This window comes from Xenopus laevis, chromosome 3S, assembly GCF_017654675.1.
Source record: "Xenopus laevis strain J_2021 chromosome 3S, Xenopus_laevis_v10.1, whole genome shotgun sequence".
In the NCBI taxonomy this organism is placed as follows: Eukaryota; Metazoa; Chordata; class Amphibia; order Anura; family Pipidae; genus Xenopus; species Xenopus laevis.
In genome coordinates, this window is record NC_054376.1 from 115,862,932 (window position 1) to 115,875,914 (window position 12,983).

General features: G+C 37.5%; 1 protein-coding gene across 1 annotated transcript in view; it reads right to left on the reverse strand.

The window, feature by feature from the left end:
• adamts2.S (ADAM metallopeptidase with thrombospondin type 1 motif 2 S homeolog) overlaps positions 1–12,983 on the reverse strand; it is a 150,174-nt gene that overhangs the window by 96,505 nt on the left and 40,686 nt on the right. Inside the window, exon 4 of the mRNA XM_018256219.2 lies at positions 1,610–1,812. Within this exon, the coding sequence (XP_018111708.1) occupies positions 1,610–1,812 (203 nt within the window). The remainder of the gene's footprint in view (positions 1–1,609; positions 1,813–12,983) is intronic.

Below are 12,983 nucleotides of genomic sequence, written 5' to 3' on the forward strand. Positions count from 1 at the left end.
ACTATAATGCACGGGTATATTCTTATTTTTTACATAAAACGTCTTCTTTAATATAAATACATGTAATTATTATTATAATAATTATTATTATTATTAATAAAAATAGACTGCTGTATATTTGTGCTCTCTCTGTGGAAGTAAACACTTACAACACCAGGAGAGAAAGAAAGGGACCTATAATCTCCAAAAGAACTGGTGACTGTTTTATCATTTTAATTTGCACCAGAGAGAAATGTCTTTTCAGTAGCGCCTGCAATTCTGATCTGTTGACATCACTGATATGTTCTGATTTACTGATATTAACAATACATTTTGGAGTGATGAGACCCTTTCCCTTATGTGCTGGCAAAACAGCAAGAATCCTGGGAAGAAAACCAAGTTGCATTCCTGGCTCCACATATGTTGATCAGAACACGCAAGCTGACAGATCCAGGCTGGGTAGCCTGTACTTCATGCTCCTTTGCTCTAAAGAGAGTATTTGTCCACTCCTTAGCACTCCAGCACTTGTACCTGTACTGTTAGTACATTAGCCCTACAATCCCTTCATGCCCTTGATCAGTTCTCAGTTCCATACCTCCCAACATTTGAAAAATTGAAAGAGGGACAAAAAGATCTGCTGCGCGCAGAGTGGTCCATTTTATGGCCATTTTAAAAAATTTGGCAGATTATGAAAGTTTGAACACATTTCTTGGAGTTTTAAGGGCCATGTTTTATGTGTTCCAACAGTTTTGCTAATGAAAGTGAATTGCACTTTAAGCTGCAAGTCTCATTTTGCCCAACAGACCTGCTTATATTTATATAATTACAATTGCATCTTTGCTCAACGGGACAGTCGGGAGGTATGGAGATCGCCCAGTTCTCGTTTTGTAGAATGACAAAACATTTTTTGTCACTTGTGAGATTTGTTTTTGTGACTTTGTGCATTAAAAAAAACATAGCGCTAAAAATTAAAACATTTAAAGAAGCTGTTTGTGCAAGTACTGTATATCCCCACATTTCTGTTTCTTTGGCATATGTGTTCTGTATATTTGGTATCACAGATGTGGATTTCAAATTCCTTACAGATCAGTTAACAGGTTATGTCTTTCCAAAGAATGAAAGCAATGAGCCATCACCTGCCAGAATCAGTCCCCTTTTTCACTAACAAATATGGTGGATGGGCAAGGGGTGCGTGAAGGGCATATCAGGCCCTCCAAAGGACTACAGGTTTGACCTGAAGAAGTTATGGCCCTGATTTAGTCAATTTCAATTCAGTCGCTTTCAATTCCTCTACAGAACTCGCTTGACTTCAGTGAGGTTTCATTTGCAGGACTAGGATTAGGGGTAGGCAACAGGAGATGTATGCCTGTCGCACCCAAGGTTTATGCCCTAGGCACATGCCTCTTCTGCCTACCCCTAGTTCCATCTCTGGGTTACCCTACCATTACACAAATCCATAGGCACATGACTTGACTAGCTAATGATTTGTAGACTAGGCAAATTAAGTGTTTATGTGCAATTTACTACCATCCTACATTTGATAACATGCCTAGTGATCATATGCTACTTTAATTAGTTGAACTGAAATGCACTCCAATATAACCGCTTGGACCTATTAAACAATACTCACAATATTTAAGAGTGTCAGAAGGTATTTCTGAACATATTCCTTTCCATGGAATTCTACAACAGAATAATCAACTCCAAGAAGAATTTCAATGTTATAGGCATCGTCGCTTGCATGTCTCCGAGTTCTTTTTCTCGAAATGTTGACTTGGTCTTGAACGCTGTCAATAATATTTTCCAAGAGATTTGCGTTACGCTGCGTGGTTTCTGAAATAAAGCACAAATGCAGTCATCTAAACAAGCTGCCAACTAATGATCTGCATGGACACATAACAAGACAGAGAGGGAGAGATGTCAAACCTATTATTTTTATTCCATCTTTTAACGTTCACCTTTTAAAGTAAGTGTTGATAGTCCCGTAATAACTAGCCCTCTGTGCCGCCCTCTTTCTCACTACACTGGGCAGTTGAATTTTCCTGCATATTTTTGGATTAATGTGATTTAGAAATACATACCACACTCTTAGTACATCAACTGCAAAGCTGCTATGTGCCACCAAGTGAGGATCCAAAAAAAATGGAGACAACCACACACCTTACGTTCCCAAACCTCTGCTCTTGGTGCTCAGTAATAGGGGTATCAGCAACCTCAGTACAATGTAGAAGAATCACCGGCACACAAGACATGCGTTAAGCAGGGCAAGCCCTTGTAATTTTATTTAATGCATGGTGTAATGAATCGAGGACAAAGGGGAGTGTCTCTCTGTAACGTTGCATCATGCATTAAATAAAATTGCAAGGACTTGCCCTGCTTAACGTATGCCTTGTCTGCCGGTGATATTCTTCATACGTTCCACCAAGTGAGGAGGCACAAATGCTGCCCAGATGTTCTTTAGGCAAATCTGGATTCAGCTTAGGAAGCATATACAGTAAATACATATCACCAGCAATAGACAGAGATTTTGGGCAGATTTATCCATATGTTAGATTCGAGCTCACCGCAGAAAACCCACTTTCTATTCATCCCTATGGATTTTTCAGAATCAATCACATTAATCAAATAGTAGTCTCTTACTTTCATCCACTAATAAATATGATTCTAACATTCCTTTGGAATGAATATATAGTGGGTACGTTTTACTGTAGTAACCTCAAATCTCACAAGTCTGTGAAGTTCCCCCTAAATTCACCGCTATTATTTTCTACTGGAAAAACACCCATGGGCAGGTAATAAAGTGAACATCGTGGAAAGGCTCTCCATAAAGAGATAAGGACATAAAGAAAAGCACGTGTATAAAGAGTGTGTGTGTCAGGGACCTATCGGCTCCCGCCAGGGAATAGTAAAGACCAAGGAGGAAGCTAGGGGTAAAGTCCAAGATTGCGGTACAGATTAGGGTTCAAGAATCAGCGTAATCAAGTCCAGGCAGAAGTTGAGCAGGCAGGCAGAAAATCAGCCCAGTCAAGGAACAGGCAGGGTCAAGGTCCAGGAAACATCAATAAACAGTATATTAGAACAACCAGGAGTCACATAGGAAATCCTATTATTGGGTATTGAACCAGTGACCTCTGCGTCTTTTTATTTCGAATCTTCGTGCCGGGTGTGACGTCATCGTGCCTGCGACGAAACGCCAGCATCGCTAGCCACGTGGCGGCCATGGGCGCTGCCATTTTGTATGCGTCCCTGGATTGAAGGAAGGTGCCAAGAGGTAAGACCAGGCTGAGCAGGCCTAACAGCAGACATCTTGAAGTTATTACAAGGCATTCTGAAATATTACATCTTGTAACGGCGGTGTACTGTTTGACTGGTGACACATTGGTAATCCTATCACCGTAACTACACAGAATCAAAACCACTGTAAATTTCAGATGTCACCTCTTTGAAGAATGTGCCATTGTTATTGGATTAGTAGAAGAGTTTATATGCCGAGAACTTCCCACACCAGTCAGTTGAACTGAAGAAGCTGCTCGGATGAGTAGTGAAACGTCTTTAATGATTACTCAGCAAGTCCAGTTGATTTAGATTTACCTATACTAGATATACCATGACCTGGATGAATGAAAATCTTAATAGCCTGGTATTGTAGCCATTAGAATGAAGAGATGGTGGAATTGATGCAGGAACAAGCTTATCCATATACTTGCAACTGCTATATACTGCTTATTCTGGTAACACAGTTTATATCCCTTCTTGTATCTGTTAACCCCAATGACTTCTGTCTATTAGGCCTATACTGATTTAGTTCTTTGATAAATATCTGAAGCACACATCTGTGTCCACCCCTCAGTGAACAAGAGATATTTTTATAGCCCCAAACCTGGTTCTGGTGTCTGTAAAACTCTGCCCTTTGCTAGCTGGTTAATTGATTAATTAGTTTTTCCTATCAGCTACATATAAATTCAGGCCCAGTATAGGGGAAGGCACTAGTGTCTGGGGCATGGCACGATTGCTAACATTTGCTAAGTGCTAATATTTCACAAGTGCTTAGAAATGGCAGTTATACAAGGCAGCTGGACAAGCCATTGACAAGGCAAAAGAAACCGGATTATCTTCTATCAACTTTGAACCAGCTGGGATAAGAAGAACACAGATTTGTTTGTACCTGCCAGTTTGTTACATCTTACTCCAAACATGCTTATCCTGTATTTCTCCTCCTTTCACTCTCATGCTTCATAAAACATTTTCCACTGCCTCCCCCATCAAATCCCAGTTCTATACAAATCTCAGCCTCTCTTCTCTCCTCTCCTTCCCTCGCCACACATGAAGTTTATAAAGTACTCTGTTTAGCTATTCTACAAAACTCCTCTTTTTCATACAAACTAACAACTTACAAATCCCGCTCTCACTTAGTCTATCTTTCCTTTCTATTACTGGCAGCTGGGGACATTTCCCCAAACCCTGGCCCTTAACCCATCCCAGTTATAACACGGCCACAAGCTCCTTCTCTTCGGTGCAAATTCCAACAGTACAGAACTCTTACTCCTATACCCAAAAACCCAGTTACTCTTTCCTGTGCTCTCTGGAATGCCAGATCTGTCTGCAACAAACTCGCCACTAAACACGACCATTTCATTGCAAATTCCATTAACCTACTCGCACTTACTGAAACCTGTCTCTCTCCTACCGACACCGCCTCACCTGCTGCCCTGTCCTATGGGGGCCTACACCTTACTCATACTCCCAGACCTGGTAACAGACCAGGAGGTGGGGTAGGTTTGCTTCTCTCTCCCCGCTGTACTTTTAAAGTTCTTCCACCTGTTCCCTCTCTATCATTCTCCTCATTTGAGGCTCACTGCATTAGGCTCTTTTCTCCTGTTTCACTCTGCATTGCTGTCATATATCGACCACCAGGACCAACTGCACAATTTCTGGACAACTTTACTGCCTGGCTTCCTTACTTTCTTTCATCTAACATCCCATCCATCATATTAGGTGACTTTAATATACCCGTTAAGAACCCTTCTGTCTCTAAACTTCTTTCACTAACCTCCTCCCTAGGCTTATCTTTGTGCTCAGACTCCCCCTCTCACTCCAATGGTAACACCCTGGATCTCATACTTACCAGACTCTGTTCAACCACAAATATTACTAACTTACCATTCCACCTCTCTGATCACAATATGCTCCCATTTCAGCTCTCACTAACTCCCTCCTCACCCCCTGCTATTCCCCAAACACGTACTTACCGTGACTTACAAGCTGTAGACGTGTCACCTCTCTCTTCTTCCTTTGACTCTCTTCACTCTAATATCTCAGCCATCTCTTGTCCTAATGTGGCTACCTCTGTCTACTATAGTTCTCTCACCACTGCCCTTAATGAGCTTGCTTCTACAAAAACTAAACGTTCTAGACCCAAACAACTTCAACCACTTCAATAATAATAATAATAATAATAGCTGCTTGTGACACACTTGACACAAAAGTAGCCCATTCCTATATCTGCCATTAAAGAACCTTTCTAAGAACTCAAGCACCAAATCCTGGGTGGAGATTTTTTTTTTTTTAAGAAAGAACCCTTTGAGAACAACTGATGCAGCAAATCATGGGCATATCTGAGCCTTTTTTGCAACAGGATTTGGGTAAATCAAAAATTGACCGGACCATATCCAAACTCAAATCTTGCGACTACCGAATTTTCTTCTGCATGTTTCATGCATATGCTTTACCTTCAACGTTATCAAACTGAAAATAAATATAGGTTTGTTAACACAGGTATGGGACATGTAGTCCAAAATGCTCCAGACCTGGGGTTTTCTGGTTAAGAGGTCTACTGTAATTTGAATATCCATACCTTAAGCCTACTAAAAATAATGTACACATTAGTTAAACCAAATAGGATTGCCTCTAATACAGATTAATTATATTTTTGAAAGGATCACAAAGTATTGTTTTATTACTACAGGGAAAAAGGGAAATTATTTTTAAAACTTTTAATTATTTGATTAAAATTGGAGTCTATGGGAGATGGCCTTCCTGTAATTCGGAGCTTTCTAGATAATGGGTTTCCAGATAACTGATCCAGTACCTGTAGTTAACAATCAATGGAACAGATTTAATGAGCTGTAAGTAAATTTTCCCTGGGCCTGTTTTATATTAAGCGAACTTAAGATGATTTCGTTTTGCTATTACATTTTGTGGAATGCAAGATATTTTAATCTTGGGAAACTTTAGGGTGAAAGGTTTAAAAGCATCTGCTTCAGGCATTAAAACATTAGTCAAAGTCTTTGTTTACAGAGCCACATTTTATATGTCCTTATATAAGCCCTGGGATGCTAAATCAAATTGTGATAAATCTTCCAAATGTACATTTTTCAAAAAGTTTTTTTTTTGTTACAGTAAATGCAAGTTGTTTAAGCACTGTGCCATACCATTAAAGAATGAATTCATTTTCATAAATCAACATCTGTCATCTGGAAGGATCAAATTGACAGCTTTTATTTTTATTTATTTTTTTATTAATTTTATATATTTTATCCAACATTTGTAATTCATTCACATAATGCTATTACCATTAACTCACTCATTAACTCTAAAGTGCACACGTGCAAAGTGTCAATCCATCTAAAAGTATCCATACATATTCAAAATAAGTGTCACATTATTATTTAGACAAATAGAGGGTCTCCCACAATTGGAGTATATTGAACCACATGCTGAATCAATTATAAATATATATATAGTACAAATTTTCATAAAAATATATCTAAACCTCTCAAATGTGAAGAGAGTTATAGTTCCTCACCAGTAACCCCATTTAGATTCCAAGGGTGGTTTTACTAAGCTCCGAATACCCGAAATCCGAATAATTTGTGATTTTTTTTTTTTATAATAGGCTTTTAAAAAATCTAAAATTTTTCGGAATTTATTAAACCCCGAGGGCTAAAAAGCCTGAATATAAAAACACGGCATCTCAAGCCTGTCGAGGTTGCATAAAAGTCAATGGGAACAGTCCCATTGATTTTTGGTTGTGTCGGGGGTTTCGGGCAATTTCACGATGTTTTTGGAGCCTTCAGGTGAAAAATTCGGAGATTTCAGGGGAAAATTCACGAAAAAATCGTGAAAATCAGAGCTTTTCCCGCAAAGGTAATTTTCTGGAAAATGTATTAATAAATAAGCGTTAAAAACCCGAGCAGGTTATATTGGAGTTATAGTTCCTCACCAGTAACCCCATTTAGATTCCAAGGGTGGTTTTACTAAGCTCCGAATACCCGAAATCCGAATAATTTGTGATTTTTTTTTTTATAATAGGCTTTTAAAAAATCTAAAATTTTTCGGAATTTATTAAACCCCGAGGGCTAAAAAGCCTGAATATAAAACACGGCATCTCAAGCCTGTCGAGGTTGCATAAAAGTCAATGGGAACAGTCCCATTGATTTTTGGTTGTGTCGGGGGTTTCGGGCAATTTCACGATGTTTTTGGAGCCTTCAGGTGAAAAATTCGGAGATTTCAGGGGAAAATTCACGAAAAAATCATGAAAATCTGAGCTTTTCCCGCAAAGGTAATTTTCTGGAAAATGTATTAATAAATAAGCGTTAAAAACCCGAGCAGGTTAGATTGGAGTTTGTAGCAGCTGCCGATATTGAGATATATTCGGACCTTGATAAATAACCCCCTAAGTGTCTCAATAGACACATAGGATTTAGGGGAAAATTCACCAAAAAATCGTGAACATCTGAGCTTTTCCCACAAAGGTAATTTTCTGGAAAATGTATTAATAAATAAGCGTTAAAAACCCGAGCAGGTTAGATCGGAGTTTGTAGCAGCCGATATTGAGATAAATTCAGACCTTGATAAATAACCCCCTAAGTGTCTCAATAGATACATAAGATATACATATCAGAATTCCTCCTCCGTAGTTAGTCCGAAAATACTTCCAATTGTGAGTAAATCCCTATATTAGCAATTCAGTGTATATATATATATATATATATATATATATAATATATATATATATATATATATATATATATATATATATATATATATATATATATATATATATATATATATGTGTAATAATAAATAAGCGTTAAAAACCCGAGCGGGTTAGATTGGAGTTTGTAGCAGCCGATATTGAGATCAATTCGGACCTTGATAAATAACCCCCTAAGTGTCTCAATAGACACATAGGATTTAGGGGAAAATTCACAAAAAAATCATGAACATCTGAGCTTTTCCCACAAAGGTAATTTTCTGGAAAATGTATTAATAAATAAGCGTTAAAAACCCGAGCAGAATTCCTCCTCCGTAGTTAGTCCGAAAATACTTCCAATTGTGAGTAAATCCCAATATTTAGCAATTCAGTGTATATATATATATATATACAGGTATATATATTCACACAGCATCTTACCTCTCAAAGACAAAATATAAAAATATCACATGGTACTATAGCAATTTAGGCTATACCTGTGTTCTCCCCCCCACCAAAAAAAATGCCTGGATGGGTATTAATAAAGGGGGGAACCTTTACCGTTTCCTCTGTAGTATGCGCGGAGGAACTGGTATCTAGTAGGCTACTACATATATTTTTTTTATTTTTTTGAACGTCTTGGAAAGGCTTAGGAGGAACAGTCCTACCTCTAAAGGGCTTTTATTATTTCACAAAGCAAGTGCTGAAACCAGATGAATCTTTATTGTTGGCAGAAGCTTTACAATGAACGGCTGGTGAATGTATTTGTTCTAGAATACTTTTGTTTAGATGACAAGGATTTTCACGACAGTGTTGATCTGCATACCTGTTATGCCTTTCTATTAACTGGATTGACACTCAATGAGTATTTTGTAGTCTTCTGATTTCTTCAACTCCTTCTACCACTCACAAAGTTGTATCTAAAGCTGTAAAGCTGGTCTAAACCCATAGTCAAGAATGCAGCTAGTGTTGGAGCTCATTGAAGGATATTTTAAGAATCGCCATTGAAGAGGTTTGGATGGGCAAGAGGTGCAGGTGCAAGGGAGTGGAGCATCATACTTATTGCAAATGTGTTTTCTGTATGCAAATGCAGATAAGTACTCATGGAAATTGAGTTTCACTGTTCACACATTTCACTTAAGAACTTGGATATATGGCGACCACTAGTTTTAAACCTTAAACTACTTTCTGCACACATCCCTTTCTAAAGCTGCACTACTTCTGGAATACTGTTTGTAATTATATCATGAATAAATCTGTAGTTGGGGGTTTCACATTGAAAGTGATTACTCACCACATAAAAGAAGTGGCCCTGGTGCACCGCCCTGAGCCCTCAGCACGGGGAGCAGTCAAACCGAAAATTTCTTTAGAGCAGGCACTCAATGAAGGCAAACTTCCACCACTCAGTCAGTTGAAAGTAAAAGTAGTTTATTGTGTCCACAGCCCATGGACACAATAAACTCCTTTTACTTTCAACCGACTGCCTGGTGGAAGTTTGACTTCATTGAGTGCCTGTAATTATATCACACAAACAGTTGTACAAGCTTCCGTTGAGTTTCGTTATAATAAACAATTTTACAACTCCAATAATCTAGCTATCTAGTTTATGTTTATAAGGTTATGTTTGTTTGAAATCTAATTCAGTAGTGTTGATTGTATAATATCATTGACTTTTTGTTTTTATTTGAATCATAAACTGCTTACTATTATGTTATATTCCCCCGTATGGCTGAGTACATTTACTATTTGACCATGGAGAAAAATAGCAGGCATTTACAGAGACAGGCGAATTAAAGGAACTGCAGACTTTATTTAGGCAAATAATAGATATACACAAAGTCTTACATTTAAGGCACTTACTCATAGGTTACCTTATGATTGACTAGATGACTAGCTGAAATGCCAGCAATGAAAAACTAGTGCCTTGAAAACTCAATATTGTACAGCAGTGTATTTTTGAACTGCAGGTATGGAACCTGTTATCCAGAATGTATCTGTAATCTGAATCTCCATACCTTAACTCCGCTAAAAATAATTTAAGCAGAAAATAAACCCAATAGGTTTATTTTGCCACCAATATGGATTCATGCTGCTTAGTTACCATCAAGCTACTGGTTTTTTTTTTATTTCTGAGAAATAGGAAATTATTTTTTTTTAAAAATGTAATCATTTGCTAAAAATGTCTCATTTGGGAAATTGCCTTCCTTTAATTTGAAGCTTTCTGGATAGAGGTTTCCGGATAAAAGATCCCATACCTGTCAGACTCTCCACAAACTATACATATCTGATAGAGGTGTAATTGGGAGACATGGGGTATCTAAATCAGTTCTGTTTTTGGACATATAATAAAATATATTGCTGATATATTTTTTGTAATCAGTTCTTTTCTTCAGTGTATACAATAGAGGAGTCTAAGTTCCCAGGCTCACTTCATAGCTGCACTGATGGCTCAGCTCAGTGGCTGACTCAAGATATGGTGCATAAAGCATTAATAAAAATGAATGTAAACAAGACACCAAGGCCTGATGGCATACACCAGCATCAAGGGCAAATAAGGTCTTGAGCTGTATTAAAAGGGGCATAGAGTCACAGGAGGAGGGGGTCATTCTTCCACTGTATAGAGCACTTGTAAGGCCCCGTCTAGAATATGCCGTACAGTTTTGGTCTCCATCACTCAAACAGGACATTATTGTATTAGAGAGGGTACAGAGAAGGGCAACTAAGCTGGTAAAAGGCTTTGAAAATCTTAGCTATGAGGAAAGACTGGCCAAATTGGGGATGTTCACTCTGGAGAAGAGGCGCTTAAGGGGTGATGTGATAACTATGTATAAATATATAAGGGGATCATATAATAATCTCTCTAATGCTTTATTTACCAGTAGGTCTTTCCAGCTGACACGAGGTCACCCATTCCAATTAGAAGAAGAGGTTCCGCCTAAATATTCGGAAGGGGTTTGTTACAGTGAGAGCTGTGAAGATGTGGAATTCTCTCCCTGAATCAGTCATACAGGCTGATACATTAGATAGCTTTAAGAAGGGGTTGGATGGCTTTTTAGCAAGTAAGGGAATACAGGGTTATGGGAGATAGCTCATAGTACAAGTTGATCCAGGGACTAGTCCGATTGAGCCATTTTGGAGTCAGGAAGGAATTTTTTCCCCTCTGAGGCAAATCGGAGAGGCTTCAGATGGGGTTTTTTAATCTTTCTCTGGATCAACTGGCAGTTAGGCAGGTTAAAACAGAGTTAAAAGGTTGAACTTGATGGACGTGTGCCTTTTTCAACCTAACTTACTATGTTACTATGTATATTACTCAAAATGTTAAATAATGTTACAAAATAGGAATTGCATTACAATTCAGGCAGATTGAGCACGTTTAGGTTGTCCTGAACAAAATGCAAATATTGGGCTGATAGATTAATATTAAGGCAAGGGGATCAAATAAAAAAATCTTACTTACATCGTTTTTGTTGTTGACCGACAGTTCTGTTCAAAGAATCAGAAGTATGTTAGCAGTTACTTTACCTAAAACTTGGTAAGTTTTCATTTTGATTGTTTGAAGGAAAACCACACAACAAAAGTAAAAAAAAACTATTGCGGGGGGGAAAAATGCGAATGAGTTAAATAACTTGTCCCTTTACTTTAAAAATAATAAATCATCCCCCTAGTGTTTCTGTTAAAGGTCAACATTAGGAGATGCACCTAATGCAAACAAAATTCTTTCTTCTGATTATTCTTCCATGGGTAAAAATGTCAGAAAGAGAATAGACAGGCAAGTTCTAAACATAATATCAACATTACAAAACATTTTCCTGCTCAGTAGCTTACTAACAAACCTGCAATACCGATGTGATTGTGATCCAACAATTGCAGACTCTGCAAGGTCGATCATAATATTTCTCTTTCTTATATCTTATATCCTGGCTCTGTATGATAAAGGTACTCTTTTATTTCCACTGACAATGAGTGGCAAAAAAATAGTACTATCGCTAAAGAATACTGACAAGCTGAATGCTCACTGAGTGCCATATATAGAATTTTTATTATCTTCACCTTGCCCTCGGTGGCTTTAGATTGCTATGACAACGTATAATGTGTACTATGTTCTTCGAAATACAGATAAAATGGATCTCATGTTGGTTTTTTTTTCAGTATCCTGTTGCCTAGAAGAATATATATATATATATATATATATATATATATATATATATATATATATATATATATATATATATATATATACATACATACATACATACATATATACGCAAATTGGACTGATATCAGAATTTATGTCTAACTGATATCTAACTGATATCTAACTAATATCAGAATTTATGTCTAATTTACTAGTACAACCCAATTTCCCAATAAGTTGTGACCCTACGGAAAATGTAAATAAAAAAACGATGGAATATTTTGCAAATCTATATTTAATTGCAAAGAGTACAAAGACAACATAGCAAATGTTATTGTTTTCTGAAGAACAAACTGTATGCTAATTCTGAATTTCATGCCAGCAACATTTTTAACAGAAGTTGAGAGAGGGGCAACAAAATACAATGTAATGGTAAAAAAAAGCTGATCCTATAGGCTGGGCTCACAGAAGAAAAGTTTGGGAGGGTGCGAAACACTGCTTGGAGAAAAAATATTGAAATCATTTAAAAATAAAATTGTTCAACTTAAATTTCAAAGACTTTGGGGATTTCATCATCTACAGTACATAATACCTTTAAGAGATTCAAAGAATCCAGAGAAAGCTCTGTACACAAGGGACAAGGCCAAAGCTAATATTGGTCAGTGTCAGTGATATTTAGGCCCTCAGATGACACTGTATTAAAAACAGACATGGCTCTATATTGGAAGCCACTGCATAGGCTCAGGCATCCTTCCAAAACCAATGTGTGTTAACATCGTTCGTCGCTGCATCCACAAATCCAAGTTCTACCATGCAAAGAAGAAACCATATAAAAACATGATCCAAAACACCTCCCTGAGGACTGAGGCAAAGTGGAGAACTGTCCTGCTTTCT